Source organism: Erigeron canadensis, chromosome 7 (assembly GCF_010389155.1).
Source record: "Erigeron canadensis isolate Cc75 chromosome 7, C_canadensis_v1, whole genome shotgun sequence".
NCBI classification, from domain to species: Eukaryota; Viridiplantae; Streptophyta; class Magnoliopsida; order Asterales; family Asteraceae; genus Erigeron; species Erigeron canadensis.
In genome coordinates this window covers 17637428-17652919 of record NC_057767.1, presented here as the reverse complement: position 1 = coordinate 17652919, position 15492 = coordinate 17637428, and the positions used below count along the sequence as shown (strand labels likewise).

Sequence of the window (15492 nt, the reverse complement as noted above, 5' to 3'; positions counted from 1 at the left end):
TTTACAAATTTTTTAAACGTCATATCTGCAAAAAAAAATTAAATTGTCATAAGCTATGACTACATGACAGTACAAACAAATAGTTGAAATCAACCCTTACCATCTATCTCCACACTCCCGGGTGGCAAGACACTTATCAAATTAGCTTTATACAACACAACATCAGGATATGGAGCAACCTTTATGGGATTCAGTCGAATATCACGACACAGATCATCCACCACATATTCAGGAAAAGGATTTTCATAATCTTTATGGATACATAACAACTTCCTATTAGTCACAGCCTCAAAACTAGCAGGGATCAAGGACGATTTCATGAACACAAAATCACTTTTCCAGTCATGAATATCCAAACCACCTTTCCTAAAACAACTAGCTTTTGAACGATTACCTACAGTAATCCAATCACTAGTTGGGTGTGTCTGTACAAAATACCTAAAGAGATCTAGCGATGGTTCACCACCATACGCCTTACACATAACCTCGAATGCGACTATCCTGGATAATCCTAAAGGTGTAATAGTAGAGATATGAATGTTGAAAAAATCAAGAACATTAAGCATAAAAGGAGAAAAGGGGTATCTAACATTACCCTCGGTCATCGATTTGATGTAAAAACCAACATACCCATCTGGGGGGTAAGCACAGTATCACCATCGGAAGGTATTTCAAACGACGATATTTTCCCAGGAAAATACTTGTCCACAAACTTATCTAAATTGGACCAAATCACAGTGGATTCAGTTGATTCAATACCACCCTTCGACATCGGAATAGTACGAGTTGAAAGACAATAAGAAGAAAATAACAAAAGAAGGTGGTTGCGTACCTAGTGATCGAATGATATGAAGTGCAGAAACCCTAGGATGAGGAAAGGGATATTTTTCTTTTGAGAAATAATAAAGAAAAATGTGGAAAAACAAGTATTTATATGATCGGCTGTATGGAGTTTACATCCGTCGATCGTCTGCCTAGGGATTTGTGCAAACCTACCACCCTTAATTATCTTTCAACTATATTTAAGGCAGTTTACACAATTTCCATAAATAACCCCCTAAAGATTGAAGAATGGTCAAAATTAGTCCAAGGTAATATCTGTCTCGAGAAACATATTACCTCGGACTGGGGGGCTTGATGACATACCCCTCTATCGGTACGAAGGGCTTAACATGAAGGCCGCGATACGAAGGGACATTCGTTATGAAAGCTCCCGAGGTAAAATAAGATATGAATATATCTCCTATAAAATCGGGATTTGATCTTATCATTTCCAACCAATAATCAGGGAAATTATATCCCTAGCCCTCAAGGAAACCCTAAGCAATTTACTTGTTCTCCAAGAACACTTCCCCTATAAAAGGAGAATGAAAAAGACCTCTCGGGCCATTCAGAAATACATACAAGAGAGATCACAATAGATCTGGCGTAAAGAGACTCAATCTCTATCGTAAGGGAATCGCCAACAAACGATCTCAAACCTCCTCTACCCCTATCACTTAAACCTCGGTTCGGTGCACAAACAGTAGATCTCCGATGAAGTTGTTTAAGAGATCCCTGCATCAACAATGTTAGAGGTTAGAAAAAAAATTCGTTTCATTTTTAGCAATGGCAATAGTAATAAATTCACATTCATATGACTTTAACTCTAATGACATTGTCGTCTCGTATTTTCCATCTCACTTTAACTCTAAGAAAACTTAATATACGATGAGGCAAAACACATCCAACCACAAAAATCATTGTTATCATCGACCCTTACCAATAATCATCATACTACAAGGACCAGGTTAATGGAGAAAGGATCAAAGCGTCCATCACCCTCATTTTACTGAAATTAAAAAAAAAAAAAAAGCATAATCACTTGCATAATCTGTTATCAACAATGATGGAAATAAACCCAAATAAATCAATTGCAAACAGAAGGATAAACACTCCCTATTCTAGATCAACCCAAATAAAATACCCACAAGATAATCAAAATACTCAAATAAATCAACCCAAATCATAGAAAAACGATTTAACCTTTATGCAAAGTATTTGATGGTGCAGATATCCTCTGGAAAAATAACGGGATTTGGAGAGAGAGCGTGGGGGAATGACAGTATGTGGTGGTGGCAAGAGAGAAAGGTATGGTAGTTCCGGTGGATTATCTGAACGTGAGGTAAGTTGAATATTTCCAGCTACCTAAAAAACATGGACATGCTTCCTAACTCATGATACAGTTCTAGATAACAATTTATGGTTCATATATCGGCTTTAAGTAACTCACACTATTTTCCCGCCGTTCCACAAAAAAAAGGTAAGTCACACTATTGTCGCTTAATGCACTTGCAATAAACCTCAACCAAGGATGCTAAAAGTCAAATAGTTCAGAACAAAATAACGAAACCATTTGGGGCTTTTTGTGTAGCAATGGGTCGGTCCTGTTCGGTCCAAAACCCGGCAGAAATCGGTCCAGGCCCGATAACCCAAGAACCGAACTCATTTGTGGCTTTTTGTGTAGCAATGGGCTTATGAATGTATGTTAATGGGCTTCGAGGAGATGTTTTATTTGGTCCAGCCTCCCTCTCCAGTATATACGGCTCCACAGTCCAAACAAAGTCCTAACTAGAAAAAAGGGTTGTATCTTCTCATTTGAAATTGTAAGTAAATAGTTGTAATTTAAGTCTAACTAGCTAATCAACCAGTGATTACCCGGATATAATTAAGAAGATATAAATAAAAATTTCTATGCTTGATTTTACTTAAACCAATTACAACATTTATGTCTCACATCTTCACGCTTAAGCACTCAATGACTCAAAGATAATGGACCCTTATTTGATAACCTGCATGAATAAGTCAAAACTATTTTGCCATATTTTGTGATGAGATGGGGAAAAAATAGTTCAATTTGATGTCACTTTAGTCCGTGGACATGGAATGTGCATATTAATCAGTCGATGATGGAACCAGCAAAAGTATACATTGACAATGAACAGGAAAATCAAACAAATTAGTAAAGGACCATGATTTCGGAGATGGTCTATCTATTTGGAAACAACCTACTCTCGAGATGTAGAGCAACTCACCAAATATGTTCATTTGATCAATTCTATTAGATATTCTATCGTCGTCAATTACAATTTGCGACCCCTCAAAATATCGACTTGTTTTGTGAAGATACCAAAACTACCCTCACATTAAAGCCTTCCAATCTACCAGCAACATACCGCATACTCAAGGGCTTGGTACAACATGATTCCATCGTTGACTTGCACTTAACGTCAACCTCTTCGGATTGCTTCTGCATTGTTAAGTGGCTGCCTCTTCCGTGAATTTGAATGCTTAACGTGCATTCCTATCTTATCTGCAAACCCAACTAAAAGAATTAGAATAATGTTTTTTCATAAAGTTAAACTAAGCAAAGCTTTGTCTAATATTAAATTTTCATATATTGCATTATAAATCGCATGAAGTTAAAGCCTATCCACTATTTATGAGTTTATATGCACTTGAAATGTCCTTAAAATAATACCTTTCTAATTGAACTTCAAATAAATTTACAAGAGTAATTGCATCAATTGTTAACATCTGGCTTTACATACTAAGTACCTTTTCCTTTTTGATTGTTCCTACTGTGTGTCTTCACATTAATAGTATGGACAAAAAATATTATAACCCTTAAAAAAGGGATACTTAACCATTTGAACCATGCAAATGCTCAAACAACGTTTGAGTCGAAGCACACTAAAAAAATTGACAAAGGCATCATGCATGATGGCATTGCTTTGCATTCACTCTTCATACATTCATCATCTAAGAAACTTAATGCCTAACCCAATAAAACTGAAATTGAAATATGTCATTCTCAATTTGATAAGGCAAAATGGTAAACAACCGAGAAAAATTATTAGACCAAATAAGGAAGTGTATTAAATTAGCAATTAGCAACACCAAGTCTCTGGCTTTTAGGGGATGTTAGGAATTTTGTCCAAAATTTACAGTTCATAGTGACTGAGGAAAACTGTATTAATGCATTAGCCAGGAAGCACCATCAGAGTTAGTAGTTACTATATCAACTACATTGCAATCGCTACCAATTCACCCGCAACTTTATTTAATAATACATTGATATTGATAGGTGATGGGAATATAAGGCTTGTAAGTACCTAAGCTTAACATTTATTCATTTATGGTTCCACACCTAAGCTTAGGTGCCGGACAGTCTTAAATTCACTTTTCTCTTGATATAAAGACAGTTGTAGTTAAAATTGAACACTTACTTCCAACTGCAACACTGGGATAAGCCTAAATGGCGATGACCAAAACAACCGAGAATAACCAAAATTATTCGGCATAGCCCCAACATTACCATTCTCCAAATTAAACACACCAACCCCTTTACTCTTTTCATTGAACCATCATCTTCCCTGTTCTGCCCTGTAAAAAATATTTAACTGAAGGTTGACAAAAACTTAGTGTGCATTCAAAATAGTTTACCTAAACATTCAAATGTAATCAGAAAACTTGATGCTACTAATCGACCTGCACTTTTTCAACTTTAGTAGAAGATTACCAACAAATCAATCAGAGATCAAAAAAACATGAAACCAAGAATTATAAGATCACTTGAAACCTCGACAACCAGTTAAATCAAGTAGCAATAAAGGCAAAACATAGAGCGATAACCACACTGACAATGTTAATTCTTATTCTATCATAATACATTGGGTATTTGCCTATACACCTGACAAAAGAAATATGAGACATAGTTCCACCTACTCATGTACCTTTGATCTTGTCTTAGACATTGCAATCTGTATGAATGAAAATCATATATACACAAAACATAAGACACAAAATATCATAAACAGACTAATATAAGAAGCCTGAATAGGCACCGCAAGAGCCGTAAACACGCCGCCCTCGATGAATATAATCCAAATTGTATTGACAAATCAACAGTTGGATGTTAATTTTGTTGAATTACAAAATATAAATAAGATAAATGGGTTAAATAGTGTTTTATTTTACCTAATAGTGTTTTAGATTTTCGATAGTATATTCTTTTAAATCAGTTGTAAGCACAAAAGTGTATTCAAATAAGCTTGATTAATCGGAAACAACCTATAAGGGTTCAATCAACAAAATTTATAACATCTCAAATATTAGGGTTTTTTTTTTCTTTCCATTGAACTAAACTCACACACATAAAAAGAATAACAATAATTATAAACAAAAAAATCAATTAAATTTTAATAAATCATAACCGTAAACCCAATTCATCCATAAAAGTAAATCATACATATAGATATAGATATGTAGACGCACATATTCGCATTGAGCTTGTAATTTAACTTCCGACAAGTGCTGGCCTTCTTTAACCTTTGTTAGCCACAGATTCAAATTCATATGGTGCGTGAAAATATAGCTTCGATACGACATCAGAAGGATGCAAAATAAATATTTTATCTTTATAAAAGTAATTGTTTATCTCATGTTCAGATAAAAGAATAGATACATACATCATTGTTGAAAAATTGGATCATAGATTCCAAAAATCTCGAATTTTATGAATATAGACGGTTTGTAATGTTTTTTGCTCTACTCATTTAATCTCCATTTTAATTTTGATTTCATTTTAGGTATTACTTAGGCCTCTCTGTGAACTTAGATATATTGTTATTCCTTTTATTATTATATTATTATTGTTACATTGATCTGATCTAGGAATTTGTATCTGATCTGATCTAGTATTACACACACACACAGTGACTATACTGAGTGTATTATCTAAATCTAGCAAAATCTGTTACTCTTTTTACTCCTTTAGCCACTAATTATAATTAACTGTTATTATATTGATCATGTTCTTCGGTAAGGATTTTCTCTCTAGACTAGACTAGATCTCTCTTTTTAACTTATTCCAAATTTAATTAAACATAAATTTGTATCTAATTATTATTTACTGTTAATTAAACATAAATTTGTATCTAATTATTATATTAACTTTCATAGACTGTTAATTTAATTATTATCTGCAAAATCATATACTTGCTAAAATTTAGGAGTGTTTTTATTTTCTGTTGCCATCGGAGAAGAATTGCTTGCTAAGCAGCTTCAAGGTTCATTAGTTATTTTTATTTTCTTTCTTGATATATTATTATTGTTTAAGCATTTGTTAGATCTTAAAGATCTCTGTTTTTAAGGGAGAAATTTAATTTGGGGTGCTATTTGTTGTTGTTGTTGTTGTTCATTACTTGATTAGTATAATTACTAGTAGAGTTTTTAGTTTAAGCTGTCTCTTGCTAATGGTTACGTGAGGTCATGTCCTTCTGATTCGGGGGCGGGCAAGCATAGGGGGGTTAATGCTAGAGTAAAGAAAACCTTTAGGCTTAGATTAGGGAGTTGGAATATAGGTACACTTAAGGGAAAGCTTTTAGAGCTAGAAGACGCTTTGGCTAGGTGTAAAACAAACATTGCGTGTTTTCACGAAACTAAGTGGACAGGTAAAAGCACTAGAGATGGGAATGGATTCAAGCTTTGGTATTCTGGAGCACCTAAGTCGATAAATGGAGTAGGGATCATCATGACAGGTCGACTTAAAGACTTTGTAGTACATGTGGAAAGACACGGGGATAGGTTGATGTTGGTGAAATTAGTGATACAGGAGGAGACTATAAACGTGATCAGTGCGTATGCCCCCAGTCGGGCTGGAGTGAGGGAGAGAGGAAGAGTTTTTGGGACTCACTGGATGAGTTCGTGAGGAGTTGTCTGGATGACCAACGACTAGTTTTAGGAGGAGACTAAACGGGCATATAGGAGTACAGTCAGACGGCTACCCGAGTGTACACGGGGGATTAGGATTTGGTCGGAGGAATGAAGAGGGATGCATGATATTGGAATTCGCTACTGCGCATGACCTGGTAATAGCAAACTTGTTCTTCCAAAAGAGGAAATCTCAGCTGATTACCTTCTAGAGCGGCCGCAATGAAACGCAGATCGACTACTTCCTGGTGCGTAAAGGCGACTTCAGGGCTTGTAAAGATTACAAGGTCCTCCCTAAAGTGGGTTGCTACTCCCAACATAAACTGTTGATTTTGGATTTATTCTTGAGTAGACGAGCAACCAAGATAGAGAAGGCTGTAAAACCAAGAATCCTTTGGAAAAACCTTATGGGTGAAGTAGCAGAGACGTTTAGATCGACAACCAGCACGAGGTTCTCATTAGAGATTCAAAACGGCGCGCATATGGATGCTGATCAGTTGTGGACACACTTGGCAAAGGGTATGAGGGAGACGGCAAAGGCGGTACTAGGGGAAACAAGAGGGACAGGTAGTCAGCGTAATGGGGGTAGGGAATCTTGGTGGATCAGTGAAGAGGTCCAGACCAAGGTTGCGATAAAACTTAGTTGCTTTAAAGAACTTATCAAGAGCAAGCAAAACGGGACAAATGAGGACTGGTACATGGCTAGGCAGAGATACTACGAACCCAAGAAAGAGGCAAACAAGATTGTAGCTATAGCAAAGGAAAGAGCGTACGAAGAACTGTATAAGAAACTAGACTCCAAGGAAGGCAAAAACGATATATTCAGAATTGCTAAAGTAAGGGAGAGAAAACGTAGGGATTTAGGGGACGTCATCTATATTAAGGATGAAAGCGGATGGAGCATAGTGAAGGTGGAAGACATTAGGAAAAGATGGGAAGAGTACTTCGCCAAACTGTTTAATAGGGGAGAGTCGGGGAGAAGTGAAGGAGGAATCGATCACGGTACTTACTCAGACATATGTTGCGACGACGATGATACTCTGAGGATCAGCCAAGAGGAAGTAAGGCTCGCCCTTAAGAAGATGGGGAGAAACAAAGCAACAGGTCCAGACCAAATTCCTATCGAGGCATGGAGATGCTTAGGAGATGTGGGGATAAGCCTGTTGACAAGCCTTTTCAACAAGATTTGGACAAATGCAAAAATGCAAGAAGAATGGAGACTTAGTGAGGTCATACTTATCTATAAGAACAAGGGGGACGTGCAGAGTTGTAGCAACTATAGGGGCATTAAACTCCTAAGTCATGAAGCTATGGGAGAGAGTGATAGAGATGAGGCTTAGAAGGGTTACAAAGGTGGCAGAGAAACAATTCGGTTTTATGCCAGGTAGGTCGACGATGGAGGCTATTCACATCACCAGAAGCCTTATGGAGAAGTATAGGGAAAGACAAAAAAGCGCTACACTGTGCCTTCCTAGATTTGGAAAAGGCATACGATAGTGTACCACGACAGCTGATTTGGAGGACGCTATAAGCGAAAGGGGTTACCGGGAGATACATTAGGGTTTTTAGGGATATGTACGATAGGGCGAGGACCGGTGTTCGAACCCCTGTGGGGAACACGGAACTTTTCTCAGTAGATACGGACCTACACCAGGGTTCGGCGCTTAGCCCATACCTATTTACGTTGATCTTAGACGAACTGTCCAGGGGCCTATAGGAGGAACTACCGTGGTGTATGATTTTTGCCGATGACATTGCGCTGATAGCGAGATCGACGGAGGAACTAAACCAGAGGCTAGAGAAATGGAGAGAAGCCCTTGAAGACCATGGTTTGTGCGTGAGCCAAGAGAAGACAACATACCTTAGATGTGACTTCGATAAGCAGGAGATATGACAAAATGGGGATGAGGTTATTAGCATTGGGGGCCGGATATTGCGTCCGAATGAGTCTTTTAGATACCTGGGATCCGTGATACACAAATCAGGGGGGATAGAAGAAGACGTAACACATCGAATCCAAGCCGGATGGATGAAGTGGAGAGCAGCTACTGGAGTCATGTGTGACAAGAGGATCCCGCTAAAGGTGAAAGGGAAGTTTTATAGAGTGGCTATTAGACCGGCTATGCTATACGGGTTAGAATGTTGGGCGATGACGAAAGCCCAAGTGGTTCGAGTAGAGGTGGCTGAGATGAGGATGTTAAGGTGGACTTGCGGGAAGACCTTAGCAGAGAGGATCCCGACGGGAGTTTTTAGAGCAGAACTTGAAGTAGGGACCATCATTAACAAACTAAGGGAAGAGCGCTTGAGATGGTTTGGCCATGTTAGGAGAAGGGATGAAACTACACCACGAAGGAGAGCGGACTCTATTAATGTGGACGGCATACGAAGAAGGGGACGACCTAAGATGAGGTGGGAGGATCGATTAGCGAAGGACCTAATAGAACTTGGCCTGTTGGAGGACATGACGTCGGATAGGACGGCATGGAGAACTAGGATTAGAGTAGAATATTAGGTTAGGGTAGGATTTTTGGGCGACCTAGATAGTCATCTTTTCCCATATTACCTTTCCAAAGGAGGTTTGTGAGGGTTTGGCCTAGAGAAGTGGCTCAGCTACGCTACAGAGGACTTTGACGTGACAGGAAGAGTGGTAGGTAGATGGAGGTGGAAGTACGGAATTCCGAATGCGTTAGAGGAGCTTCCAGGTAGAGGTAGTGGAATGCGAGGGTAAGGCATATGGGTTTTCGATTAAGTAGACTTTTTATTTAGACTTTGGTTCTCTGTGACCTTTCGTAGGGGTTTTTGGCCTTTAGTCTCGAGAGGCCTAAACCGAGGGGGGAGGTTACTCTTGTGTTTGTTCCCCCAAAATGTTTGTCTAAGGACATGACTAATGAGAGTTTATCTAGGACTAGGTGAGAGGAATAGGTGTCTATGACTAGTTTAATGGTTTGGAAGAGCCGGTGAGAGGACTAGGATTAGTATAGCTAGGCGGCCTAAGTTCCTTTTTTTCCATAGGTTGTTTTGAAGTCGTTACTGCCTTGGCCCAATCGGGCTCCTTTCAGGTTTTGTCATTTCTTATATATATGTATGTTTGTCTTGGTTGTTTCTCACTACTTATTCGAGTTAGTTATTAGTTTGCTACTTTTATGTTGTTTAATATGCCCAACATGGTTGCTTTCGTATTTGTATTTGTATTGTCAAACATGTTTCTAAGATATTGGTAGGGTGCATAATTGGTACTCGTTCGACCCGCATAGTAGCCGAACCCAGCAGACATGTATTTCTTCTTTTCAGATTCTCGGCAAACAGGTAGGATTTTCTAAAGATTTCTCATTTTCCGTCTTGCACTCTTCTGTGGCCGAAGGTCCCTATGGAAGCAGTCTCTCTACCTTTGTGTAGAGGTAAGACTGTCTACAGCTTACCTCCCCCATACCCTGCATAGGAATTGGGTTCTTTTGTTGTTGTTGTTGTTGTTGTAGTTTAAAAAGAAAAAAGAAAAAGGAAGGACGGTGATAAAATGTAGAAAAGTTCGTGTTACGGTGCGGAAGTTAGGTGTTCATCATTGGAGGTTAGTGTGTGTGTTGTGTGTGTTCTTGAGAGAGAAAGATGTGTGTGAGAGAAGATGATTTAATTCAATCAGGGAAAATTGTTTAGTGTTTCTTTTAAAGTTACAAGTAATAAAGGATTGAGGGATATTTATACCACATAGAAAACTTACAAAAGCTCCCCCTCAACCTTATAGTTGTTACACAAATGTTCATAAACTAAATTACAACTAAGCACTATTTTGAATCTCTAACATTCTCCCCCTTAGTGCTTGGTTGTTATCTTGTTCATCTATCATCATCTCTTCCTTTGTTGTCTTCTCCTCTTGCTTGCTCTTCTTTTCTTGTTCTTTCTCTTTTGATAACTTTGTGCAGCAGTTGAAGTTGATGTCTTGTCAATCTTAGATCCCCAGAAAGCTCTTTTCTTGTAAGAACTCCAAGTGTCTTTCCAATACTTCTTTGGGATAAAGTGCCAATTATCTCCCTCAAGACGATCATCTGGCAATCTGATATTATCTTGGAAGTTGACTGGAGGAATATTGTGTGGAGCATGCTTATGACTTGGATTCCAAAGAACCCATGTTCCAGTCTTAGTATGTATAACACCTTCTTGAGCCTTTGGAGTTCTTTCAACAATAAGATCTCTTACTCTCTGACGTATCTCTATAACATCTTGGATACGTTTGATATGATTCTTCCTCTGCAACTTGATGTTTACATCTTCATCATCGTCAGCTGCTTCATCCAATACATTTAGAATACACAAGCAATAATTCAAAGTACCATCTGAATACTTAGAAAGATCTGAAGCACGAATGAAAATTCTTCTCTTTAAACGATTGATGAAGATGAATCCATCCAACTCTTCAATAGGATCAACAATCTAATACGAATCGAGCTCATAACCTCCAGCCCTTTGATTTGGTCTTGTGAGATTGATTCTTCTAGTCCTTCTCTCCAAACCAATTTGAAAGTCACTAAACTCGTAGAATCTGATCACAGCTTGTAAATGGCTCTTCAATGCTTCATATGCTATAAGTTGATCAGGATTCTTGATTATCAGATAGGCATATAGCTTGTAGAGGAATAGAATGTCTGAGATCTTCAAGTGTTGAAATGACTCTTCTTGAAGCATATATATACAACCATCAGCTCTGCGAACTTCAAAGGGATCAAGCCTCATACCAGGACCTATCTCAGGAACAAAAATCCGTCTTACTTCAATGATTGGTAGATCAAATTGCTTAAACCACCATTTATGTCTCACCACATTTACAACATTCATTAACTCCATGTATCTGTCTCTTTGATCATTGCGATGAAACAGAAAGAATGCTCTCAACCGGTTCAAGGTCATATTCAATCTTTCATTAGAAGTGCAGAAGATCTGAAAAGCTCTTTCTTCAGGATATCTGGCTCTGCACACAATCTCATTAGGTCTTGAACTTAAATCCAGAATCTGCTCATAGTTTTCCACAAAGTATCCTTCATTTATTTGTCAAATTCTTCTGCTTGAGATTCTTGGATGAATAACGCCTTGTGCAAGCTCATTTGGAGTTTCAAGATTCTCTGGATTGCTCAAATGATAGACAATTTCTTCAAATATGTCTTTACCATAAGTTTCTTGTTGAGATTGAACTGGAGCATCATTAGGATCACTAGAATCAGATGATTCGGAATCACTTTCTTCAGCTTGAAAAGGATCATGATCACTTGATTCATCAGAAGTGGTGGAGTAATACGGAGAAATATTTTGAACAAGTGGTGGTAGTGGTAGATCATCAATTGGTAGTTCATCTGAGTCAGATTCATCAACATGAGTTGTGGGAGTTGTAGAAGCTTGAGCTTGAGCTTGTTCTTGATTTGTTTGATCTTGAATATTTTGTTCTTGCATCACATCTTGAACATTTTGTTCTTTACTTGCATGACCCTCTCCGATATCTCTAATATTCTCCCCTCGGGTTGATCATCAGGATCTTGATCATCCCGACTCCTGGAGATATCAGCCAGTCTGCATTGTTGATCAAGCTCACGAACCCGTTTCTGTAAAGCTTCAACTTTAGCTTGCCTTGTTCTTTCAGTTTCTTGATGTGATAGATAAGCTTGAAGTGAATGAAAGATTGTTCTTTTATGATTGGAAAGATTTGGTTCTTCAGACCTCAACCTATTCAAGAGAGAAACGATCAAAGTATCGGTTGGGAGACCACTGGTGGTAAGACGGTTTGGTGAACAATCACTTAAGTATTCAGTGGATGCAAATGATTCAGAAGAGGAAGAACTTGAAGAAGAATGATGTGGTGAACTGGGATCAGGGAATGATTGAGTAGGTGTGGATGTTGTTGTTGGTGGAATTGATGGAATTATCGGTGTTGTTGTTGTTGATGATGGAAATGTAGATGCTACTGGAGTACGAATTACAAGAGCACCTCCAGTACGCAATCTCAGTAAAGGTCTGGATTCGGTGGCTGGGAGCTTTCCAGTTATAACATTTCTAGCCACGAGGAGTTCACTTGTTTGACCCTCCTCAATCCCTTCAACAAACTGAGATATCAACCTTTGAGCGTCAACAGGAAGAGGAAGAACAGATTCTGACACTTCAGTAGCCTCAAGTGAGTCTACCGAGTGACCTGAAGACATCATTACTGTCTCAGGATTTCCTGTTGGTTCAAAAGTATGATCAACAGTTGATGATTTGGCTTCACAACCAGAATCCTTTGGGAAATGAAGGTGAGTAACTCCGGAGTCACTTAGACTTGCCGTTATGCCTAAGGCATGAAGAGCTGACACAACAGATTGAGTTCGAAGGAACTTAGACTGTCGCGCAACTGATCTAGCCACTAAGGCGCCTTCGTTCAAAGCTGGCGTGATGTTAGCAATGGAAGGACTTCCAAACAATCCTTGAGAGGGCACAATAGCCGATCTCTCTATGTTTGTTCTGGCAACATCACCTAGATGTGCGTATGGGATCACAAAAGGTGCAATATGTGTCCTAAGTTGGGTACTAGACAATCATGCAGAAATGAAGTCCAAGAGAGGAGCAGGTGTCTCTTATTGTTCAACATTCACAATCTCAGAAGGAGAATGGAATGGAGTACGTGGATTTAGCTCGTGCAATGATGAGACGTCAGTCTGTTGAGAGACTTCCGAATGGCGTGCGGAGGTTTGACTTTGCAAGAGTTGGGAGCTCTCGTCTTCTAACCTAGGTCGAATCCGGCGTTTATAAATGTTTTCAACTAAGCGGAGGCCAACGTTTTCTTTTTGCCTTTCTCCTAGCCCGGATCTCTCAACCTCTCGGGTATTTTCAACTCCTCCCTCATTTCCCCTTTGTCCCTCCAGAATATCCATTACATCATCAGCAAATTTATTTTCAGTTTCATCATCAGAGTCAGTTTCATTTAAGTCATGTGCATCTTCAATTCTTGATCTCTTAAGGTTTTTCTGAATGTTGACAGGAATTGATTTTCTTCGATTTTGAAAATATGTTGGTGTTGGTGATAATGGAAGTGAAGAAGATGAAGGAATTTGTGAGATGATAGTTTGAGATTGCGATGGTTCCATGGTTGGTGGAATTGGTGAATTGAATTCAGGAAGTGGTGAGGATTGATGAATAGGCATTTGAGGTGATTTTGGTATTGATGGTGATGAAGATGAAGTTGATGAATGTTGAGGTGACGGTGTTTTTGGTGAAGAAGAAGATCTCAAAGAACATGTTTTCGGAGGTGGAGATCTAATTGGTTTCGGAGACCCAACAATTGACACTGTCTCCTCAGAAGATGCAGTTGAAGAAGGTTCAACAGGAGCTTTTTCTTTTCTTTTCTTTAACGAACTCCCCTTCTTCTTCTTTTGAAGTACTTTCTTGCTTAACTTCAACTCAAACTTTTGCTTTTTCATCAATTTTCTTTTCTTTGGCTAAATAGAACTGGATACACCCTCACGCTCTTTTCTTTTTCTCTTAGACCCCTCACTTGGTGTCCAATGCACAACTTGGGCAGGAACCGGGAGGCTTTCCGGTCCCAGAGTTGTTCTAATCCAATCTATATAAGCATGATAATCAGCATGGTTCTCAGAAACTAAATCCAACAAGTGTGATGGAATTAGATAAGTGTAGTTTGCCAGGCCGGAATCTCTGACATACTTATATTGTTGAAGCTGTACTTTTGTTGCATTGAGAAGTCTTGGGATGCTTCTCTTTTCTGACTGCTCCTTGAACAATAACTGTCAAAAACCTTATGAAAGGTATATACTTCTTGGGAGCGGAGACCTTACCATTGACAACTATTATAAGTTGGTCCCACAAAAGTCGAGCAACATCGTAATGTCGATCAAATACGACTCCATAGAAAATGTACAACATGTGTTGAGTCAAGTTGTCCATTCCCCGGTTGTATGGTGTAAAGTAATTGCTTAGGATGGAGTAAACGTAATATCAAATCTTGGGCAGATTCTTCAATTGGAAGTCTTTGGTCTTGGTAAGAGGACCTTCATACCCAAGTGATATCAAAGTAGCGAACATGATATCATTTGACTCAAACTCATCAAAGTTATTATGACCATTAGAATCAGCTTCTGGAAATCTCAGACGACTTCTGAAATCATCTAGGTTGAACTCAAATTCATATACTCTATCTCCAGAAGTAAGTTCATACTCAAAGAAACCTTGTCGGCGAAGTTCTGGAGATTTATGCTTTGGTTTTGTTCTCGAACTTGAAGGATCTTGTGGTTGAACAAATCTGATGGTTCTCCACATTTGAAACAAATATACTTCAGCTAACTCTCTTTCAACACTAAGAGCATAAGATAGAGGATGGTTGTGAAGAATTCGGGGACAATGGGAAATCCCGGAGCATTGAATGGATCTGAGAGAGCTATGTTGTTTCTCATATTAGATGAGTTGCCGACAACAAGGATTTCTTCAATTGTTTCATTTAGAGCAATCTCTTCATCTTGATGGATTTCTTCTTGGTGATCCATTTATATTTTTTGATTTTCTGATTTATGACATAAAATGTTAACACACACAGAAATCAATGTTTGAAAAGCAAATAACAAGATTCATACAAATTATTTATATAAAATTCAAAGAGGTTCACAAAGGCGATCAACTCATTGTGCTTTATACAAATAATTTGATATGAGAAAATAAACATAAAATAGTTAGATATATATTTTCATAGATGATCATAGTAAGGAAGTACAC

The 15492-nt window shown here is 38.3% G+C and overlaps 3 protein-coding genes and 1 long non-coding RNA gene across 4 annotated transcripts; 2 read left to right on the top strand and 2 right to left on the bottom strand.

Moving 5' to 3' along the window:
* Positions 1–2887: 2887 nt before the first annotated feature.
* LOC122606527 lies at positions 2888–4403 on the bottom strand. Its single transcript, XR_006324931.1, has 2 exons — positions 4269–4403; positions 2888–3352 (listed from the first exon to the last, which is right to left on the bottom strand). It is a non-coding gene; the product is annotated as an uncharacterized LOC122606527 (long non-coding RNA).
* Positions 4404–7160: 2757 nt separating this feature from the next.
* On the top strand, positions 7161–8093 carry LOC122609036. The gene has a single exon (XM_043782097.1). It carries the CDS (start codon positions 7161–7163, stop codon positions 8091–8093), a length of 933 nt encoding a protein of 310 aa, XP_043638032.1.
* A 689-nt stretch (positions 8094–8782) lies between these two features.
* LOC122609035 lies at positions 8783–9265 on the top strand. The gene has a single exon (XM_043782096.1). The coding sequence runs from the start codon at positions 8783–8785 to the stop codon at positions 9263–9265; it is 483 nt and encodes a 160-aa protein (XP_043638031.1).
* Positions 9266–12188: 2923 nt separating this feature from the next.
* On the bottom strand, positions 12189–15042 carry LOC122609034 (AP-1-like transcription factor yap1). Its single transcript, XM_043782095.1, has 3 exons — positions 14775–15042; positions 13391–14053; positions 12189–12952 (listed from the first exon to the last, which is right to left on the bottom strand). The coding sequence occupies exons 1-3, from the start codon at positions 15040–15042 to the stop codon at positions 12189–12191; spliced, it is 1695 nt and encodes a 564-aa protein (XP_043638030.1).
* Positions 15043–15492: the final 450 nt, after the last annotated feature.

Bases quoted from the DNA above. Each gene is read 5' to 3' on its own strand.
- LOC122609035 (XM_043782096.1), top strand. From the start codon at position 8,783: ATGAAGTGGAGAGCAGCTACTGGAGTCATGTGTGACAAGAGGATCCCG.
- LOC122609034 (XM_043782095.1), bottom strand. From the start codon at position 15,042: ATGTGGAGAACCATCAGATTTGTTCAACCACAAGATCCTTCAAGTTCG. The intron at 14,054-14,774 runs GTCCTCTTACCA...CTGAGGAGACAG, and splicing joins GATATCACTTGGGTATGAAG to TGTCAATTGTTGGGTCTCCG. The intron at 12,953-13,390 runs GTACTCCATTCC...TTGAACCAACAG, and splicing joins ATTGCACGAGCTAAATCCAC to GAAATCCTGAGACAGTAATG.
- LOC122609036 (XM_043782097.1), top strand. From the start codon at position 7,161: ATGGGTGAAGTAGCAGAGACGTTTAGATCGACAACCAGCACGAGGTTC.